This window comes from Rhinichthys klamathensis, unplaced genomic scaffold (genome assembly GCF_029890125.1).
Source record: "Rhinichthys klamathensis goyatoka isolate OS25496 unplaced genomic scaffold, OSU_Roscu_1.1 h1tg000850l_1, whole genome shotgun sequence".
NCBI lineage: Eukaryota > Metazoa > Chordata > Actinopteri > Cypriniformes > Leuciscidae > Rhinichthys > Rhinichthys klamathensis.
Genome location: NW_026607224.1, coordinates 315875 through 338942, shown reverse-complemented (window position 1 = coordinate 338942; position 23068 = coordinate 315875). Strand labels below are relative to the sequence as shown.

Sequence of the window (23068 nt, the reverse complement as noted above, 5' to 3'; positions counted from 1 at the left end):
TGTTGTATAACTAGTTTCATCATATTCTTAAAATGCTGCTGTTGTTTACAGGTCGTCAGCTGACAGGGATGGAACAGGGAATGGAGGATGTCACCGGAATGGAGTCTCATTCCCCAAAGCTCAGTGAGCAGGCTATGGATGACATTCTTCAGAGCCTGTCAGAGCTCAACATGGTGAAACCTGGACAAACCCATCAGGTGAGATCGCTCTTGAGTATGAGCATGACTGAGTGTTTTAGCAGAAGAGAAGCCCTTGCATCATTTCTTCCCACAGACGTCTTTCGAGTATCGCCCGTCAGCTGGTAATAATGGCTGTTTATAAATAAAGAGGAAACCCCTTTCACCTCCTCTCTCTTCTGTTTTTTACCCCTTTGTCTCAACCTTGTTCCTCCTTCGGGTATTCAGTTAAACTGTTATGATGCTCCAGGCCTGCATACTATTTTCAAAATCTTCATCTGACTTTAACCACTTATCACTGTCTGAACTGGAAACAATATCATACAGCCTCATTGAGACAGGGATTTCATGTGCTGGAGTGAAATTAGCTAGCAATGCACCAATATCCTCTATTATTTAAGTTTAAAACCCACTCATTCAGCAAATCTCAGTTTCACAAACTTATAGAAATGCATCTGCATATGTAACTTTTCCCATTATTCTCAATGGTAATTGAGAATATTAGATTATATATATTTTTACCTACCTTGTCAACGACTGGGTCACTATTAGGTAGGCCGTTGCACTACTGTTTAAAAGTTGGGGTCGGTAAGATTTTAACATTTTTTGAAAGTCTTATGGTTATGCTCACCAAGGTTGTATTTGTTTAATCAAAAATACAGTAAAACAGTAATATTGTGAAATACTATTAGAACATAAAATAAGTATCATGGGTATATTTGTGGCAATAGCCAACAATACATTGTATGGGTCAAAATTATCGATTTTTCTTTTATGCCATAAATCATTAGGATATTAAGTAAAGATCATGTTCCATGAAGATATTTTGTAAATTCCCTACCATAAATATATAAAGCATTTATTTACATTGTGAGTGAATGCAGCACAATCGCGAAAATAAATGGAAAACATTAAAGGCGATTTTCTCAATGTTGCGATTTTTTTGCACCCTCAGATTCCAGATTTTCAAATAGTTGTATCTCGGTCAAACATACATCAATGCAAAGCTTTTTTATTCAGCTGTCAGATTATGTATACATCTCAATTTTAAAAAATTGACCCATGTGACCCATTTTCTATTTTATTGTTTGTCTATTCTATTTTATTCTAATTTATTCCTGTGACGGCAAAGCAGAATTTTCAACAGCCATTAATCCAGTATTCAGTCACATAATCCTTCAGAAATCAATATGCTGATTTGGTGCTCAAGAAACATTTATTTTTATTATTAATGTTAAAAATAGCTGTGTTGCTTAATATTTTTGTGGAAACCACAATACTTTTTTCAGAAATATTTGATGAATGCATCCTTGCTGAATAAAAGTATTAATTTCTTTCAAACAAAACCTTTTTATTTTTAAAGTAAATGAAAGCAAAACCAATGATTTACTCACCCTCAAGCCATCCTAGGCGTATTATGACATTCTTATTTCAGACGAATACAATCAGAGTTATATTAATTAACACCCTGACGCTTCTGAGCTTTATAATGGCAGTGGATTGCAACCATTGCAAGCCTCAGATTGAAGCTCAAAAAAGTGCATCCATCCATTATAAAAGTGCTCCACACGGCTCCGGGGGGTTAATTAAGGCCTTCTGAAACGAAAGGATGAGTTTGTGTAAGAAAAATATTCATATTTAACACGCTACAATGTAAAATTCTAGCTTCCGGCCAAATGCAGTCTTACGCCTAAAGCGCAACTTACGCAACTCATGACGTCAGAAGTAGCGTAGTACGTCATGGCGTGGTGTAAATATCAGCAGTGCGTCACATTACTCACATAAGTTGTGCTTTTGGCTTAAAGGCACACTATGCAAGAATTGTACCTTAATATAACAGCTTCAAAGTCATTTCGGTGGTAAACAAACTCATAGTAGGGCAAATCATCCTGGTAGTAAAGCTTGGGGGGGACGCCGCTGGAAAAACCAGCAATGCAAGTTTGAGAGGAGCGCCCCCGACAAATCTCGCGAGAATCACGACATGCTTTATATATAGGATGTACCGAATATTCTTCAGTTTTATGCATAACAGAAATACGACAAATAGAATATCAGATCTCTGACATATGGCCAAAAATAAATGCAAAAAAAAAAAGAAGAAGCTTTTTTGCATAGTTGTGTTTGACAACACGATGTAACCTTGCTCTCACTTGAAATGTGTCCCCACATTAAGTCCTTGAATTTGAGGGTATTGGACCTGGAAAGTCCTAGAAAGGTTTTTAAATTTGAAGTTAACCATTAACCAAGGTGTGGGAACCCTGTATATTGTTATTATCTTTTATTTTTGGGGGGGGGGGGGGGGGGGTGTGTGTGTAGGGGATGTTTAATTGTTTTTTGTTTTTTTCTCGGGGGGTCAGAATGGTTAAACTGACCATTCAAGATGATTTGACTGCAGGTCCTGTTCAGAAGTTCATGCAGTAAATTATACGAGAGGAGACAGCCATAAGGATTATTTAAATAAGGTCAAAGTTATATATTAAACGAAGTCAAACTTAAAATGGTTTGATGTTTGATATCTCTCTGCCGTTCCTTACAGAAATTCCCAGTGCAGATGGCCTGAAAGCAGATAATGCATTCATTCATTTTACATATTCATTTAGCAGCAGTCCATTAATAATGCATTCATGTGTTCGTTGTCTAGCAAACATCAAAGATCCAGTGGTGATCCATTAGCTTTGTAGCTGACATTCATAACAAATGGATCTACTGGAGGATAAATGAAGACAGAATGGGAACATTCATTGTTGCCGCTTCCTTTTTTTTTATGTAGTACCTAACTGGTATCACTTTGCCATCCTGCTCATGGAAGATATTCCTGTGTGCACAATGGAGATAATAAGTGACATTAAAAGACTGTTTCATATTGGAAGTGTTTCTTACTTTTGCAGACGTGCTACTACCTCCATCCTCTGCCTCTCTTCCCTCTCATATACCCCTGAAATTAAACCTCCAGCTCCTTCTAGTGGTTAACATTGGATGTTGCACAGAAAGAGTAATTGTGTTGTTTCCTTTACTGCTTTTAGATTGAATTATGATGTGTCATGCTTGGTATATAACGTATAAAGGTTTGTGTAAGGGTAATGTTCAGGGGTGGGGACAGAAAATATCATTAGGTGAGAAAGTAGAGAGCGTTTTGATGTTCAAATCCCTAGAGCCATGTCTCTGTCTCAGTCCCTTTTATGACAGACAGAGTAAAGCTACTTAGAGAAAATTACTTTCTGTGTGTGTGTGTGTGTGTGTTTAAATGTAATTATTAGTAAATGTTCCTCTTTTTGCACTTGAGTTGACCGTTGCTTCTGTGGATCCACATATTAAAGTGCTCTTAATGCATGCAAATACGCATACACACACACACACAAACTAATTAACCCTTTACTCTTCTCTCTTTTTGCATGACTAAGAAATGGCAGCGACCAGGCAACACTGACATCATTAAACACTTACCATGACTATTAACATGCAATATTACAATTTATAAAATGGACAAGACTGTAAAATGTAAAATAAAACTTAACCAAAATCTCTCTATATTTTCTTCAATAAAAAACAAGCAGGAAAATATTATTGACTGTTGTTAAGGAGCCTCCACAAGCTTTCATGCTTGGGGTTGCCAGATGTCAAGAGTTTAAATCTCCCAATCAGAGCTTTTGTCTTAAATATATACACTATTAGGAATTTCACTGTGAAAGCTTTTGAGAGAAGCATTTTGAGTTTTACCAGTTTACATAATGTAGAGATTGTTCATTTATATGACAATATTTTCTGTCAGGAAACTAGATGAGTAAATGAGTAAAATAAACCATGCGAATGAGTTGACATTGTTTTGATTTGTGCCAATAGATGAAAGTGCTATAATTCTGATGAAATGACAACAAATCTTAAATGACAACAATCATAATCAGTAATCAAGATTACAATATTGAGCACAATAATTGTGATTATCAGTTTAACCATTATGCAGGATAATTAAAATATGACTTAGAAGAACAAAAAGAATAGCAGAGTCCACATCACAACAATAACAATAATGTCACAGAGAAACGATATTGTTGGAATCACTTTCAAACGATTTTTCCAGCTGATGAAAAAACATTGACAGCCAATCAGAATCCATCCTGCTTTAAAGAGCTCAAGCATTTAAAGCGGCAGATGACAAAACTGGAATTAACAGAACGATATAATTCGCTGGTGTGGACGCTAATATACAGTAGTTATCATTATAGTTATCTTTATAGTTCTTGTTCTTGGTGTGAACAGGCCTTTAGGGTTAGGGTTAGTTTTTTTTCTCACTAAAATCACAGACATTTTAGTCAACTAAAACTTGCCTAAACAAAAACAGGATAGGTTGACTAAATATGATCAAATCTAATATAATTAACATTAACTAATAATTAACTAATATAAATATATATACATACAGTATATTTAACTTAGACTTTAAAAATAGCTGGCAAAATGAATACTAATGTAAACTTCAAAAGTTGATGTTTCACTGGGAAAAAATGTTTTAGGAAGCAAATAGTGTTAACTTTTTTTTTCTCTTCTCTCTCTTATTCTCATTTTCCCTCTCTCAGTCTTTACAAGACCTGGAGGGTGTCTCTCTCTACACGCTATCCCCCAGCAGCCCTTGCTCTCCTACTCTCACACCTTTGGCCAGCCATCACCACCTGCAGTTACTCCAACAACAGCTGCTACAGCAGCAACAACAAACCCAGATCGCTGTAGCACAGGTAAGATGTTGCTTCTACCCTTTCTTGACACTAGAAGGGGCTACAACTCCATAGAAAATGCAGCAGTTGATTTCATATTTTCAGGCATTTTCACAATCATTTGCTTTCCACTCAGAAAACAGATTTTCTCCACAACCCTGTTCATTTTTCTCTGTTGAAATTATTTCTGATAGCCTTTGTTAAAAAGCTCTCACATACTCTATAAGCCCATATCATTCACCATATAGAGGAAGCAAAGATGAATATAGAGGAGACAGAACACAACGCTGATATGGGCAATCACCAGGCTTCTGCCACTTCATTCATTCGCCTGTTCATTTATTGGGTCCTTTTTGTCATTCTGTCTCCGACTAAAATAATATTTGTTCTCATTTGGGATACTGTATAAGGTTCAGATGATATTATAGTTCTAATGTCCTGTGTGAGAGAGAGGAAGCTGATGTGCTCTCAGCTCTGATTCAGCACAGTCATGCTACTGCATAGCAATAGCTTGGAAAAGGAGATTGATGTGCAATCACCGCCCACCCAGAGAAAAATTATATTGCTCAGAGGTTGCTCTTTCACATGGGACTTAATAGTTTTTAGTTTCTTTTAAGTATTAACCTTTTCTCAGATGTTTCTCCTAAAATTCTTTAGAAAATTTCTTAAAAAGTGAGACTAAATCAATGTGGATAGCAGTTTATTTTTAAATATTTGAAGTTTGCTAAAAAAACAAGATATTTTAAATCATATTTCATATTTTAATTCATTCCCTTAACAAATTCCATTTTTATTTAAGAATCTGGCTACTCATTATCTTGGACAACCTGCATGCATGAGGGAATTTTAAAAGTGTGATGTCTAGACCTGGAAAAGTCGTGAAAATTAATCAAATCATAAGTAATTTGATTTAGTTTTTTAATTATAAATATATAAACAAATATATATATAAACATTTTTTCAATCTCTGTAATATTTTATTGGGAAATTGCTATTTGCAAGTGTAATTATTTTATTGAATTACTTGATTATATTGCCACAATTAGTTTCTGTAAATAGACGTTTTAAAATGAACAGCGTTGTCATTATAGCAGACATATCAGAAATTTCTTCAAATATTGTCATTGACAATAGCGATAAACCTTGGAGGCAAAAAGTTTAAAGAGATCTTGATTTTTTTAAAGAGATCTTTTCCTTTCTATGGGCTGATCCTCTGCACAAATGATGAAGTCAACAAAATAAAGGTCTCTTTCATTATGCAGGAAACCACTTTAGATTCCTTAAATAAATATTGATTAATAGTGTTTAGTTGATTAAAAGTTTGATATATGTCATTGCTTCTGACACACACACACATACAACACAAGTTAGAAGTTAGAGAATCAACTCTGTAGGACCTTGATTACCTGATCTAAGATTCGTTTCACTCACCATAATCCTCAGATCATATCCTACTTGTAAGTCATCATATCTTTCAGTAAGACTGGCGTGATTCCCTATAGTCTTGACTGAGCGTGTCCCTGCTGTAGGTGCAACTCCTAAAGGATCAGCTGGCCGCGGAGACGGCTGCCCGCATGGAGGCGCAGGCCAGAACTCACCAGCTGCTGCTGCAGAACCGAGACTTACTGCAACATACATCTCTGCTGGTGAAACACCTCAGCCAACTGGAGGTCAGAGTCAGTGGAGCCACAGAGAGTAAGACTCACAACACTACCCATAATCCTGAGAGGAGTCACTTCTATAAAGCCATGCAAATGATCGAATAAAATTAGTCTCGCTACACAAATGAAATATTTGAATATTTTGCAATAAACAAAAAATATATTGTATTTTAAATTGATAATTAATTACTGATAGTTTATTGTTTTATATTGTACCATTGTTTATGATTCAGCAAGGACATATTAAATTGATTTAAAGTGACAGTAAAGACATTTATAATTTATTTATTGCTGCCGAAATATTAGCTTTGCCATCATAGAATTTTAAAAAAAATTATATTAAAATATAAAATGATTATTTTAATATGTGATATTATTACTGTATTTTGTATCAAAATTGAGTTGAAGGGAAGTGTATATTAATGAGAAATATATTAATGAGATTTTTGAAAATACGATTTTGCTTTCAGTTAAACATTATATTGTTGTGATTTATCTATGAGCTAGTTTGTTTGGTTTATTGCTAAGAACTTTTTATTTAAGATTTTTCTGCTAAGAAAATGAATGGGAAAAATACTTCCAGTCAGATCCCAGTCTGCTGAAAAAGTGGGCAGTCTATTGCACACCTTTACAGTCATAGACGCGCACACATTGTTTTTTGGCAGACTGGGATGTTATTGAGTTGGTTGGTGTACACTAATCTATTTCAGAGTTTAGTGCAGGAGTTTATTAGGTTTGATTCTTCAGCACTGGGCTCCTTGCCAACTCTCGCACTCTGAGAGAGAGAGCGAGAGAGAGAGAGAGAGAGAGAGAGAGAGAGAGAGAGAGAGAGAGAGAGAGAGAGAGAGAGAGAGAGAGAGAGAGAGAGAGAGAGAGAGAGAGAGAGAGAGAGAGAGAGAGAGAGAGAGAGAGAGAGAGAGAGAGAGAGAGAGAGAGAGAGAGAGAGATTTTTTTTTTTCAGATATCCCCTACGTTGTGGGAACAAAATGTCCCGACAAAGATGGCAATATCCAAAATCTTTGTCCTTGTGGGGACACTTTTGGTCCCCATGAGGAAAACAGCTTATAAACCATGCTAAATTATGTTTTGTGTGTGTGTGTCTGTATATACAGTATATAAGCTTATGCTTGGTGCAGTGGTGGTGGTGTACTGGCTGGTTGCTGTGACCTGTCATTAAGGCTGCGTTTACACTTAGCATTAACATCCGACCACTGTGGTCCGATCAAGCAGATCGGATCATTAGCCAATCAGGACATGGCGCGTTTACATTTGTTCACATTAAGTAGCCTCTGTATCTGGATAACCGATCGGATTTCTGTTTCCTGCTTAATATTTAAATTAGGTCTGTGGCACGACACCAGATTAAGAGTAAAGATCATACAAATTAAACAATGTCCCAATCGCTTTCTCGCTCACTTTACTTAACTCTGCAATCTCCAGTCTTAGATAAAATTAAGTTTTTTGAATGAAGGAATACTTCCAGAGTTGATCATAAAAAAATAACGGGGTTGATCATGTTAAACAAGTCACATCATCGATCATCTGGGTCTAAAGGTTATAGCCTGCAATGACTATATCTGGGAGATTGATGAACATGCTGAAACAATAAAAACATTCAACATTTAAAACATAAAAAAAAAATCAGATTCTGATTATTCCTCTGTCAAAGCAGAGTGCAGCTCTTCATTAAGATCTCATGACTGACTCTGATTGTACAGACTCTGAAAATTGACACGCATAGTATCATGTAATACAATGTTTATTGTAAGGTTCAAATAAGTTTAATTTCTTGTCTAAACTGCGTCTGGCCATTATTTTCTGACAGCCACGTGGGGAGACTGGGCGGGGATTTATATGACGTCCACCTGTGAATGCAGACTCGATGGGTGTATTGTGTTGACATTACACTGAAATCCGATCACAATGCGTCCTTGACTACCTCGGAACCTGGACAGGCTGATCGGATAACATTCCGATCAGATGTGCGTTTACACTTGTCTTTTCAATGTGTATGTGGACAACATCCGGATACAGGTCGCATGTTAATGCCAAGTGTAAACGCAGCCTTAGAGTTATTGAAATTTTCTGTCACCATTATGCCCTTGAGTGTCTGTAATTAAAGGACAACTGTACTGCCAGTCTCCCAATAGCTGATTGTTCAGTAATAAGCTTCATTTACATACTGTAAGTGTTCAAAACATTCATTTTAACATAACATCCCTTGTTATTGACTGTTTCAGGTTGGCTATTAAGACGTTTACTTTATGCCCTAAATTTGAATCTCTCTCTCTTCTAGAAGAAGAATCAATTTGGAGTAGTCTGCCCACTCGTTCTCTCTCTCTCAACCTGAAGAACCTCTACACTCCTCACTCAGACCAGCCCGTCACCTCCACTCCAGCAGGACAGCCAGAAAACCCTCCCGTCTCCTTCCACGCTGAGTCCTACCTCAATCTGCTCAATCCAGCAAATGCAAGGAGTGATGCTGGAGTGGATGCAGCGAGAAAGGAAGTTGCTAAGCTAGAAACTCGGAATTCAACTGCACTTGATGAGAGGTGAAGACACATGACAGTAGCACTTAAATGGACACACACATATGGATTAATTAGTTTTAATCTGGCATAACAACATTTTGCAACTATATATATATATATATTTGTTGCAAAAGTTTGAAGTTTTTGGAAAAAAAATACTACTTTTATTCAACAAGGATGGATTAAATTGATTAAAGGTGTCTGTAAAGACATTTATAATGTTACAAAGATTTTCTATTTCAAATAAATGCTGTCATTTAAACTTTCTTAATTTTTTAATTTATTAATAATAAAAAAATAACTGTTTCTTGATAAGCAAATCAGCATATTACAATGATTTTGAAAGATCATGTGACTCTGAAGACTGACGTATTGGCTGCTGAAAATTCAGTTTGCCATCACAGGAATAATTTACATTTTAAAATATATTAAAATAGATCAACGATATTTAAAATTGTACTTTCAAATGGTGAGCATAGGAGATTTCTTTCAAAAGCACAAAAAAATCTCCCACAACAAAAAGAAAAGGAATGTGTGACAAAGAAAGAGATCAGGAAGTGCAGAAAGGCAATGTTAGAGCACTTTTGATTGTGTTAAAAATCAGACCAATTGCTCCTTTCCGATCTGTAATTTAAACATACAGTCGGTTAGATCTGAAATTTGAGCTGTAACATCTGGACAAAATAATCACAAAGTGTGTCAGTTTGTGGAACAGAGTAGAGCAGCACCAAAACAAACCCAGAAATACAACAAAGTTAGTGAGATTCAGGCATTATGGGTCTCAGACTCTCCAAAATGTTACAAACGATTGAGCAGATGTTTATGTTTGTGAAAAATTTTACCACATTTGGCTGGTGTTTGTGTTTTCTAAAACTAGTTCACACAATCCCACCTCCTCTCTGACCTCCTCCTTTCCTCTCTCTTCCCTCTGCCTCCTTACTCCATACACAGACAGCAGACTTGTTGAAATGGATATTGGTTGTGAGCAATGTAAACAAATCTAATGAACGTGTATTAGAAGGCAGAGAGCAATTTTTTCCACTCTGTACTTCTGGACAGGTTTCCTTGAACAGTAATGGAAAATTTTGACCTTTGTTTGCATACTGCACATTCATTGCTCTCTGTGTATGGTTAGCGTAAACAGTTGTTGAGCTTTGCAGCACACATTTACACCAAAACACATTCCTTCTCTATTGCTTTTACTGCTAGTTAGAGATGTTTTGTTGCTTTACTTACCTGTCTTGGTTAGTTGTTTGTCTTATATGGCTCTATTTTGTGTAGCAAAAAGAGTGAAAGAGAGTCAATGTGAGTTTTTATGCGAATATATACGTATGTGCTTGCTTGTCGATTTGTGTGTGTCTATAAATGTTTTTAAGAGTACTATATGTGTGCGTCTGTCTGGGAGAGTGATTTATTTTACAATTATCGGTGTCCCTGTGGGTAGCTGCAGTCTCTCGCCCACAGAAAACATTTATTTTCACACTTTATTAGAGCAATTTAGATCTTGTAGAACACCACACACACACACACACACACACACACACACACACGCATACACACACCTACTGATTTGTTTATATACTCTGACAACACTCACAGCGCCAGGGAAAGACTTAAAGGATTAGTTCACTTCAGAATTAAAATTTCCTGAAAATGTGCTCACCCCCATGTCATCCAAGATGTCTTTCTTTCTTCAGTCGAAAATAAATTAAGGTTTTTGAGGAAAACATTCCAGGATTTTTCTCCATATAGTGGACTTTAACTGTTATCAACGGGTTGAAGGTCCAAATTGAAGTTTCAGTCCAGCTTCAAAGGTCTCTGCATGATCCCAGCCGAGGAATAAGGGTCTAATCTAGCGAATGACTTATCTAGTCATTTTCTAAAAAAAATTATACAAATACATATACTTTTTAACCACAAAAAGTCTTGCAATAGCTCTTCGATGCGCGTCCACTACTTCACGTAGTCACGTTGGAAAGGTCACGCGTGACGTAGGTGGAAGTACCGACCCAGTGTTTACAATGCGAACATGCAAAGACTAAGTCAAACGCCCTTGACAATAAAAAGGTAAAACATCGATGGCAGACGATTTCGAAGTTGGATGAGAAAATTAGATGGTTTTTGAACCGGAGTACACAGACAAAGAACTTAGACAGATGGGTGAAACTGTGTGTTCAGTGTCCCCACCACTTTTTGCCAGGGTTGATTGTGTCCCCACCACTTTTGAAACATCTCGCGGCACGGATGTACCAATACAAATAAATAAAACATCTCCAGTTAACTCTAGCAGAGCATTCATTTCGTTCGTTTGTTAAATAAGAGGCAATCTAGCGCTGAAATGTGTTGTTTTTGAAATCAAATGATCAAAGTGCTCACTGCCGCTGCTATCAGTGGCGCGGATACAGTGTTCTGTTGTGGCTCGCGCAGTCTCCACACGGACGCGCGCTTCAATCCGTTGCAGAGAGACACTCTATTCGTTACGGTGAAATCACAAAACATAATGCACACGAACGTGTCCCTGCTTGTTATATAACCACTGATAAACAATCGGTTTTGATGAGAGAAAAAAAACCTATACTACTTAGTGGGGATTAGAACCCAAAACCTCTGACACGTTTGGCAAAAGTTCTGCCACTGGACAATTAAAGTACATAGGCAAGGCAAGGCAAGGCAAGTTTATTTATATAGCACATTTCATACACAATGGCAATTCAAAGTGCTTTACATAGAAGAAATTAAAATAATCAAAACAAATAAGAATAATTAAAACAGTTTAGAATAAAAAATCAAATAAAGTAGTACTGGTCCACCCCTATCTGAGATGGAAGAGATTGAGCCGGTTTACGGTGCCACTGGACCTCAAGCCCAGGGACGTACTCTGCTGGGGTGGTGCTACACCAGTAATGCCCAGCGGGGCCCCCACAGAGCACGCTTCGTGTGCGCTGTCTGCTGCCGTTACCCTTAACGACGCTCTCAGCGACTTCTTATACAGCAGTATAACTTACTCCTTCACTCGCCTCATTGGAGTGAAGACTCTCCCGCTCTCCTTCAAAATCTCTTCCAGAGATTATAAAAATAAGTAAATAAATAAATTAGAAATTAGAAAACAAGCAAAGACAAAACCAGTACAGTAAAAACACTAGGACGGACAGTGGCACAGTGCTCATTCAGTAAATGCATAGCTAAACAGATGTGTTTTGAGTCTGGATTTGAAAGTGACTACTGTAGGAGCACATCTGATCTCCTCTGGAAGCTGGTTCCAGCTGCGGCTGACATAATAGCTAAAAGCAGACTCTCCTTGCTTAGAGTGAACCCTTGGTATTTCTAACTGATGTGATCCTAATGATCTGAGTGATCTGTTAGGTTTATATTCAGTGAGCATATCTGCAATATATTGAGGTCCTAGCCCATTAAAAGATTTATATACCAGTAATAATACTTTAAAGTCAATCCTAAATGTAACTGGGAGCCAGTGTAAAGACTTGAGGACTGGTGTGATGTGTTCATATTTTCTGGTTCTGCTCAGAAGCCTGGCAGCAGCGTTCTGTATGAGCTGCAACTGTCTTATGGTCTTTTTAGGAAGGCCAGTGAGGAGTCCATTACAATAATCGGTGATAAAAGCATGCACAAGTTTCTCTAAGTCTTGATTGGAAACAAAGCATCTAATTCTTGCAATATTTTTCAAATGATAGTATGCTGATTTAGTTATTGCTTTGACATGACTACTGAAACTAAGGTCTGACTCTAGAGACACACCAAGATTCCTGACTTGATTTTTAGTTGTTAGACCCCTAGCGTCAAGGTATGCATTCACCTTGAGAACTTCATCTTTGTTTCCAAACGCAATAACTTCAGTTTTGCCTTTGTTTAACTGAAGAAAGTTTTGGCACATCCAACTGTTGACTTCATCAATGCATTGGCACAGGGAGTCAATGGGGTTGTAATCGTTAGGCGATAGGGCTAAGTAGAGCTGTGTGTCGTCTGCATAGCTGTGGTAAGCAATTTTGTTCTTTCTCATTATTTGGCTCATTGGGAGCATATACAGGTTGAACAGGAGTGGTGCAAGAATTGAGCCTTGAGGGACTCCGCAAGTCATGGATGTCCACTCAGACTTATGGTCTCCTATACTCACATAATAACCTCTCCCTTCTAAGTATGACCTGAACCATTTTAGGACTATCCCAGAAAGCCCCACCCAGTTTTCCAGCCTGTGAAGAAGTATGTCGTGATCAACAGTGTCAAATGCAGCACTGAGGTCGAGTAGTACCAGCACTGATAATTTGCCTGTATCAGTATTTAAGCGAATATCGTTTATTATCTTTATGAGCGCTGTCTCTGTGCTGTGATGCGATCGGAAACCAGATTGAAAATTGTCAAAGTATCCATTTGAGCTTAAGAATTTGTTCAGCTGATTGAAGACAACTTTTTCAATGATCTTGCCTATGAAAGGAAGATTTGAGATCGGTCTATAGTTGCTCAAGATGGTCTTATCCAGATTGCTCTTTTTCAGGAGGGGCTTGACAACTGCAGTTTTCAGGGAGTTTGGAAAACTCCCAGAGAGAAGTGAGGCATTTACCACTTCTAGGAGATCTGCTTCTAAGCTGTTTAACACACTTTTGAAAAAAGATGTGGGAAGTGCGTCAAGGGCGCAGGTTGATGTTTTAAGGTGCTGTACGGTTTCTTCCAAAATTGTGCCTTCAATTTCTTCGAAAACAGACAAAGTAACTACTTTCTCAGGTTGTGGTCTGATCTGTCTGACCCCAGCGCAACTCAAGGATGAGCTGATCACCTTTCTAATATTATTGATTTTCTCAGAGAAGAAAGAAGCAAACTCACTGCACTTGCTGTCTGAGAGCATTTCACTGGGAATCTGGCTTGGGGGGTTTGTCAGTCTCTATAGTAGCAAAAAGTGTGCGTGTGTTGTTTAAGTTTCTGTTTATAATATTCGAGAAGAAGGTCTGTCTAGCTTTGCCTAGTTCAATATTAAAAGCATGGATGCTGTCTTTGTAGATGTTATAATGGACTACCAGTTTTGTCTTCCGCCACATGCGCTCTGCTCTTCTGCATTGTCTTTTCATATTTTGCACAGCTGTTGAGTTTCTCCAAGGTGCTTTTTGTCTACCACTATTCTTCCTGACTTTCACAGGAGCAATATCATCAATTGCACTTTTAACTTTTGAGTTAAAAGAATCAAGGAGAAAATCAACAGAGTCAGCAGCAGATATGCTTGGTTTTAAAGATATGGCCTTCATAAATAGCACACTAGTGTTCTCATTTAAGCATCTCTTCTTGACAGACACAGATCTAGCTTCAATGGCAGGAGAGATCAATATATCAAAGAAAATACAGAAATGATCAGACAGTGCTACATCCTTAATAACAATCGATGAGATGTTTAAACCCTTACTGATAAGTAAATCTAGAGTGTGTCCATGATTGTGTGTTGGACCATGTACATGCTGAGTCAGATCAAACGTTTTTAAAACAGTTTTGATTTCTTTTGCCATATTGTTTTCTGCATTATCTATGTGAATGTTAAAATCTCCAGCAATGGCAAAACAGTCAAACTCTGAGGAAATTGTTGATAGCAGTTCTGTAAAGTCCTCAGCAAAGGCTGGAGAGTATTTTGGAGGCCTGTAAATAATGATAAGTAAAATACGTGGAGCACCTTTTAACACAATACCCAGATATTCGAAAGACGGGTAATTCCCAAATGATATTTTGTAGCCTACGTAAATAGTCTGATATATGTATTTATTCACGTGAAAGACAGACCCTGTGCAAGATCAGGGAGGACGAGGAGCAGGTCATATTGGTTGCGCCTCATTGACCCAGCCGGACCTGGTTTTCCGAACTTGTACTCCTCGCGACAGCACCTCCCTGGCCAATTCCTCTGAGGAAGGACCTCCTTTCTCAGGGACGGGGCACCCTATGGCACCCTCGTCCCGATCTCTGGAACCTCCACGTGTGGCTCCTGGACGGGACAAGGTAGGTTTGAGTACCCTACCACCAGCGGTGGTGGCTACCATCACTTCCGCTAGAGCATCGTCCACGAGACATGCCTACGCGTTGAAGTGGAACCTCTTCGTCTCCTGGTGCCTGATAAGTGTCGTGCTTTCCTTCCTGCAAGATGGGTTGGAGCGAAGGCTGTCTCCCTCCACCCTGAATGTGTATGTTGCCACTATCGCCGCACATCACGACGCAGTCGAGGGTAAGTCTCTGGGAAAGCACGACCTGATCATCAGGTTCCTGAGAGGAGCGAGGAGACTGAATCCTCCTCGCCCTCCTCTCGTTCCCTCTTGGGACCTCTCAATGGTTCTAACTGCCCTGCAGAGTGCTCCCTTTGAGCCTCTGCAATCAGTGGAGCTTAAGTTCCTGTCAATTAAGACAGCACTCCTGGTTGCATTGACCTCCATTAAGAGGGTAGGGGACCTGCATGCATTTTCTGTAGACGAAGCGTGCCTGGAATTCGGGCCGGCCTATTCTCACGTGATCCTGAGACCCCGGCCTGGATGTGTGCCCAAGGTTCCCACCACTCCCTTTCGAGATCAGGTGGTGAACCTGCAAGCGCTGCCCCTGGAGGAGGCAGACCCAGCCTTGGCACTGCTCTATCCAGTACGCGCCCTCCGTGCTTACGTACCTAAGGACCTCAGACCAGCTCTTTGTCTGTTATGGTGGGAAGCTGAAGGGAAAGGCTCTCTCCAAGCAAAGGTTGTCTCACTGGATAGTGGACACCATTGCTTCAGCTTATCAGCAGCAAGGTCGTCCGTGCCCCCTTGGTGTGACAGCCCACTCCACCCGGAGTGTGGCCTCCTCTTGGGCTCTAGCGCATGGCGCCTTGCTAACAGACATCTGCAGAGCAACACATTCGCCAGATTCTACAATCTCTGAGTGGAGCCAGTGTCCTCCCATGTATTCGCTTTAACCAGCCGGTACTAGGACCCGCTCAGGTGTCTTCGCTTGCTCGCCATTCCACTCCACGGACTGGATACGTGCAATATTCTCCTCAGGTGAGCCTCACAAGCCCTGAGTTCCTCCAGCGCTGTTGACATCAACGCCAGAGTTATGCCTCCGGCAGCTTTCGCGATTGGCTAGGTGCCGCCATGTGCATGATTCCCCCTCTGGGTGACCCCCACATGTGTATTTCCACTGTAAGCCTCTCTGAGCATGTGTCTTTCCCTTGGCAGGCCACTCTGCCACCCCTGGGGTTGAAATATTCCACCCTGCGGGCTGGACACCCCAGTGTTCTCCGTATGCACCCCCCCCTCCGGGTCATATGTGTATTCTGTAAGAAGTTAAAAAAGTAGGCCTATACTAATACACAATGAAATCAATTCACCAAGTTTACACCAGAAAATAACATAAAATTAGCATCAATATGCACTTTTTGTTTACATAAACATTAAAATAATAACATTAAAGATGATGGCCAAATTTTAAAGGAGTGTCTTTTATGTTATCTACTAACATGTACACGTTAAAATAAAGTTGACAAAAAAGGTTTTATAAAAAGATAAACCTCACATATTTCAGTCTTTAAATCATTTTTATAAAAAGAATGAGTCAAAAAAGATAAATTACTGACATTTACAATGCACATTAGCTTATCTTTTATTATTAATAGTACAATTCGGTCAGATTTTCCAGTGGCATCTGTCGTTGCTATGCAACCATGCACTGCGCTCTCCACAATGACAAAGAAGTTTTAGTAGCTAATGGATTTCCACCAAAAAAACGCTTGCTGTAGCTCTGCTACAAGATTTATTTACGGAGAAGAGAAAAACACCCACGTGTTTGGGTGCACCCCCATACTGAAAAGTTTTAATTTTTTCATCTCGCTGCCCCTGGAAAAAATGAGCTTCCCGTGCGCCTACATTTGAAATAACAAACTCGAGTGCGCAAAAGACGCGATATGTGAACGGCCCCTTGGTGAGTCCTCCAATCTTGAGACCCCCTTGACATAGCTTCTGTGCACGGTACCTTCTCAGCAAGCAGGGGCGCCATTGCCAATAATTGAATTGAAATTGTAGAAAATAGAAAACCGCTTCGCGGCGCAGAGGATTTTTTTTTTAACTGCTCGTGCCGTTTTATTTCTTTCGAAGATGAGAGGCTTCTAAGCGAACCCCATTCGTAGTCACGACGTAACGTCTCCGTTCCCTACTCAGGGAACGAGGGTTACATCCGTATCCGAGACAATCTTCGCAAATCGCAACGGAAGTGAATCAATCAAAACTAACTTTAGCTGGACAATAACTTTAATGCTGTTGTAAAGCCTAAACAATCTGTTACGGTATTTTCTATTATAACTGTAAAGCTGCTTTGAAACAATCCATACTGTTAAAAGCGCTTTATAAATGAAGGTGACTTGACAAATAATTGTGTGTGTGTGTGTGTGCTGGAGCTCAGTGTGTGTCCAGCAGTGACTCCTCACTATGACTCATAATGGTTTTATGCACCTGCCCATCAATTGTTGATTTATCAGTCACTCCTGGTGTTAATGTCAGCGTGAACTTATCTGCTGGAGCTGGAATCTGTCCATCCCTCCAGTGCCAGTCATAAGTGCCATCTCTTTTATTTCTTTATTGCTTTGAAACTCCTCGCGACTTGCTCCCCTCTGTTCACGTCTGTGATGTTCTTTCATCCCTCTCTACATGTGCTGTTGCTTATTTATTATCTGCCTGTCCAGAATGCAGAATTTTTTTTCTCTCATGAATTCAGCTCTGTGGGTCTCTGTGCACTAAGCCACTTTTCATGGCCTCGTGATTTTGAGCTTGTTTGTGTGTCCATTTATGTGTTTGTGTTAATGTAAGGAGGGATGAATGCATGGATGGATTTAATGTCATGGATTAGCCTATCTGCTGTTGTATTGATCTTCTATAATCTCCACTCGCTGCTTGATTACTGCTACTGAGACTAATAACAAGTGTGTGTGTGTGTGTGTGTGTTTACTTAGGGCTGGAATACACTACACGACTTTTGCTTCAGTTTTCAGCCTGGACAAGTCATTCTAGTTGGGGATACCCTTACGGAACAAAAATATATGGGAATATACTGAAAAAATATATTTTGCAATATATGCATTAACCTATACATTGGCTATATATTAATACATATAAAATATTAATAAATGAAGACAAAAATAGCATTACATGTAATATTCACAAACGTTTATTCTTTATTGTGTACATATATTGCACATGCATGTTCCCATATAAATTAGAATGTACAGTATGTTCACACATATATACACACATTCACGGAATGAGTTACAACAGATTTCTAGTTCACAGCATGCTTTGCTTCTGACTGTTAAAGGAGAGCAAATGTTAAAATTAAGTTTAATTTAATTTGTTTTGCTCAATATTAATTTAGGGGGAGATCTGTTAGTGTTTAATGTTCTATTATTTTGAAGTTTAAAAGGATTTCTGGTATGTGTGAGTTTTTGGGGTTACCATTGTGCTGAAGAGTAGAGCCTGTGGTTCCGTTGACGATTGGCGAAGTCCAGAGTGTATAATTACTAATTACTATATTTAAAAGTAATGTCTATGCAGTCCTCAGCACAGTGTTAGTCTCTTCACTCTCTTGGTCAATACTTCAGTACAGGCAGGTGTGCTTGTGGTTTTGTTAACTAGCTTGAAAATATGAAACATATAAATAATTAAAAAAAATATAAATATATTACATTATATATTTCTCTATATATGTGTTTATGCTGCATGAGTAAATATATCTGCAATATATTACACATGCAGTACCATATCAGATCACATATACATATTATGAAGTGTATACTGAATATTTATTACATACAAAATTACATACATTATGATATATTAGTAAATATATTGTCACATATTTTTCAATATACTGTATGAAAAGCGGCTATTCTTTATGTATTATTCAATATATTGTAATATATGAACACAATATATTATTCGGTATATGTTCAAATATACTGTTAAACTATTTAATATATTGATCATTCATATATAGGTAAATATATTTTCTTTTCATAAGGGTAGTCAGAGCCAGTCTGCAGATTTTCAGCAGTCAGAGTTGACAGATTGCATAATGAATGAAGGGCAGACTGATATTTTAGCTTCAGACTTTCATTCCATTCAGTAGGAGCCAGTGACAAATATGACAAAGCCTCAGTTTAGGAACATTTGAGGAAGTCTTCAGTTGAGAAACCGATTCATAAATAAAGCAAATATTGTTTTGTTTTTGTTTTTTATTCTCCAAATTTTTCTGTTAGGGTTCTGTACAGTACATACCAAAGTGTGTGTGTGTGTGTGTGTGTGTGTGTGTGTGTGTGTGTGTGTGTGTGTGTGTGTGTGTGTGTGTGTGTGTGTGTGTGTGTGTGTTCATGTGTCTTTGTGTGTGTGTGTGTGTGTGTGTGTTCATGTGTCTTTGTGTGTGTGTGTGTGTGTGTGTGTTTGTTCATGTGTCTTGTGTGTGTGTGTGTGTGTGTGTGTGTGTGTGTGTGTGTGTGTGTGTGTGTGTGTGTGTGTGTGTGTTTGTTTGTTCATGTGTCTTTGTGTGTGTGTGTGTGTGTGTGTGCGCGCGCGCGCGCGTGCGTGCGTGCGTGCGTGCGCACACACACATTGGGGAGAAAAGCCCCACAAGAATAAACATACTAAATGTCTTTATGAAGATATAAAGATACAGAAAGATGATGTAAGAGTTAATTTATTGGCTAAGGGATAGATTAAGTCATTAGCTCTATATAAAAACAATAGACGTCAATGGAAAGGGAATTGGGCATTATACAGCGATAGTATTTGCAGTGTTGCAGTGGGAGTCAGATCAGATGATTTTCTAGATGACTTTCTTAGGTTTTTAGGTGAAGAGGTTTTGTGCATGAAAGGGAGAGAGACTTATTTGTGTTTTTCTCTGCTCAGGTGCACGTGTGAGGAGCCTCCCCTTCTGATTATCCACTTCCTCCTGTAACAGCCTTCTTCCTTCTCTCTAATCTTTTTCTAACCCTCTCTGATACCCTCTATCCATCTCATACCCTCACCTGACCTCTCTTCCTTTGTCTGAAATCGCTGATTTCTATTTCCTCTCCTCTCTTCTCCACTTTACCAACCTCCTGTGAGTATAACTGTAATTGTACTTTCTTTAATTACATTGGCATGCTGAATGGATGAATGATGAGTACAGGGGTGAGCGCGTGCTCATGTCCAGAATGATGGATTTACTTTGTGTGTGTGGTTCAGTTATACCCAACGTTGTGAGGACCAAATGTCCCCACAAAGACAGAATTTTTTACATTGTCTGGACATTTTTCTGGTCCCCATGAGGAAAACAGCATACAAGTTATACTAAATTATGCTGTTTCGAAAATGTAAAAATGAAGAAAGTTGTCTCTGAGGGTTGTGTTTAGGGGTAGGGTTAGGGGATACAATATATATTGTGTGTACAGTATCCAAATAATTATGCCTATGGAAAGTCCCCTTAAAACGTGTGTGTGTGTGTGTGTGTGTGTGTGTACTGGTTTGACCTACATTATGAGGACCCAAAGTCCTTATAGTGTGGTGGGTATTTAGGTTTCAGGCCAGGCCCCCTACATTATGAGGACATGCCGATGTCCTTGTAATTCAAAACGCTACATAAACATACAAAAAAATAAAAATGCAGAAAGTTTTCTGTGATTAGGGGCTAGAAAATGTGATTAGCTACTCAGTATAAAAACCATAACACCTATGGAATGTCCTCATAATATCAAGGGATGCACTGAACTGATTTTTTTTTTTATGACTTATATTCTATACAATTTTTCTATACAATCCTATACTACTTAAATAATTTAAATAAAAACTTTTAAGGGTTATTGCATTTTTTAGATTAACTTTAAGTGAGTTTTATGATAACTAAGGTAATCTGAATGTAAAAATGAGAATGAGCTTAAATGGTCTGTGTATTTTTTTGGTCATTTGATTTCCTGTTGGGAATGGAATAACGAGAAATGAAAACCAACTCGTTTATTCGTTTTTTTGTTTAGTTTAAAAAACAAAATATTACATTTTGGCTCGATTTTTTATTTTTCGTTTGTGGTTTACAAATCAGTTTATGGTTACAAATCAGTTTATGGGTTCGATATTTCATTTGCACACGTGGGCGGCGCTGAAACGCCCCTTTCATCTGATTGGTCAAACCGCTCCGCCTTCAGTACGAGCTTTTCTTTCTGTCAGGCAGAATAAGAGTCACGAGTGCGGCACTGACAAATGCACTTTAATAAAACAATGTCTGAAACCACAACTCACTGTTAATTACGCACAATATTTGAAGCAGAAATATGTTGCTGGCCACGTAACTCGTGCTGCTGCGACTTGCAAGCGACCCCAGTAATGTGAGCCACAGTAGGCCTACATATGACAGATTATTTTAGCATGATGTCTTTCCCATTGATAAATACAGTGCAAATAGTTCCGTCTCTTTGGATAAAAGGGAAGTGGAAATAACAATCAATAATAGACTGAACTGTAACATGATAATATGTTCATAACATTTACCACTCTCGTCTTTTATTTACATCAAAAGGTGTGTGTGACGTACAGTATAGGCCTAAATAATTTTGAAAATTGAATAGAAATAAAGTTTATATTTATAAATGTAAGCATGTGTAGCCTACTCAGTTCACATGAAAAGAACGAGCTGCTACTCCGTAACATTAGATGTCCGTAGATGACCTTCCCATAACGGTTACATTAGAGTTAGGGGATAACACAGTTTGTACAGTATAAAAATCATTATGTCTAAAGTTCCCATAAAACATGAAAACCCAACAACTCAATGGGAATATATCCTTGTTGTGTAAAACATCTGTTCATAATCTGTGATTACACAATTCCAATACGAATAGCACCGGGAGGCGTCTGGAATAACTGTGCAATGATCAATCCGCATTTTTAAGCCAGCTAATTTTACAGTAGGCTAATATTCAGAATGTCCTTCTCGTATAACGCACAAATGGGCTTCCTTTGTGATATATAGCAGACCACCTTTTTTAAACTTATTTAAGATATATTTGTGCATAAATGTTTTCATTCAAGTTTTTCGTATAGTCAGTCACTCAGACAGATAGACAGATAGACAGATAGATAGATAGATAGATAGATAGATAGATAGATAGATAGATAGATAGATAGATAGATAGATAGATAGATAGATAGATAGATAGATAGATAGATAGATAGAACCTTTGTAAGATATGCGCTCGTCTTCACAAAAACTACATGCAGGGTTTTTAAACATCTCGTGTGGAGAAAATATTCTTTATTCTGTGCAGTATGGCAAGCCATGGCAAAAAGCAGGCTAACTTGTAGGCTATAGGTTCAGGTTCAGGTTCCTTTATTTGTACCCGTAGGTAGATTTGTTTTGCAGTGTCAGAGTTATCCACACAATTTTTACGACAAACACAGACAATACACATTTGACAACAATAAAATAAAAAAGATAAAATAAATAAAAATAAATAAAACATAGCTTCTGTGTCATCTGTGCATTTTGTTCCTCTGATTGATGGCAAAACAAATTTGATAGCCTTGAAAGGAAAACAAATTTGCCGAGTTAAAACAGAGTTTTTGTTGTTGAATCATATTTTTTCTAGTGCATCTTAAAATATAGAGCTCATGTCAAATAAAAGTTCCAGATGGACAAATATTAAATGCAAAAACTAACAATATCTTAAAAGAAACTAGAGAGTGGCAAACTTTGAAGTAGGGTTCAAGTTTTAATTAGTTGTACAGCTTGAAATGTAAAGCTTGTTCTCACACACAGATATGGTCTATTTATGAATGAAATTCATGCTTTTATTTGTCATTTATAAAAGTGTAGAAAGACGTATTATCCTGTCCCCTCTAGTGGACAGCATTAAGTATTACGACTTCATTGCTCAGACAACGCAAGTCAATGGATTTTTTTTTGGGAAAGTAAGTCTGACCAGTTAGAAAAGATATAAGCGATTCAGACCAGTCTGAAGGTCTGAG

General features: G+C 38.2%; 1 protein-coding gene across 4 annotated transcripts in view; it reads left to right on the top strand.

Annotated features, from left to right (window-relative positions):
• Positions 1-23068, top strand: part of si:dkey-34e4.1 (carboxyl-terminal PDZ ligand of neuronal nitric oxide synthase protein) — a 75625-nt gene that overhangs the window by 38754 nt on the left and 13803 nt on the right. The window contains exons 7-11 of one of the 4 annotated variants that reach the window (XR_008805913.1): positions 52-197; positions 4751-4906; positions 6415-6580; positions 8843-9098; positions 19979-20171. Coding sequence is in view for 3 of the 4 variants with exons in the window: in XM_056243839.1 (XP_056099814.1) it covers positions 52-197; positions 4751-4906; positions 6415-6580; positions 8843-9098 (724 nt within the window). In the remaining variant the exon portion in view is untranslated. The remainder of the gene's footprint in view (positions 1-51; positions 198-4750; positions 4907-6414; positions 6581-8842; positions 9099-19978; positions 20172-23068) is intronic. The other 3 variants (XM_056243841.1, XM_056243840.1, XM_056243839.1) reach the window with 3 other exon arrangements.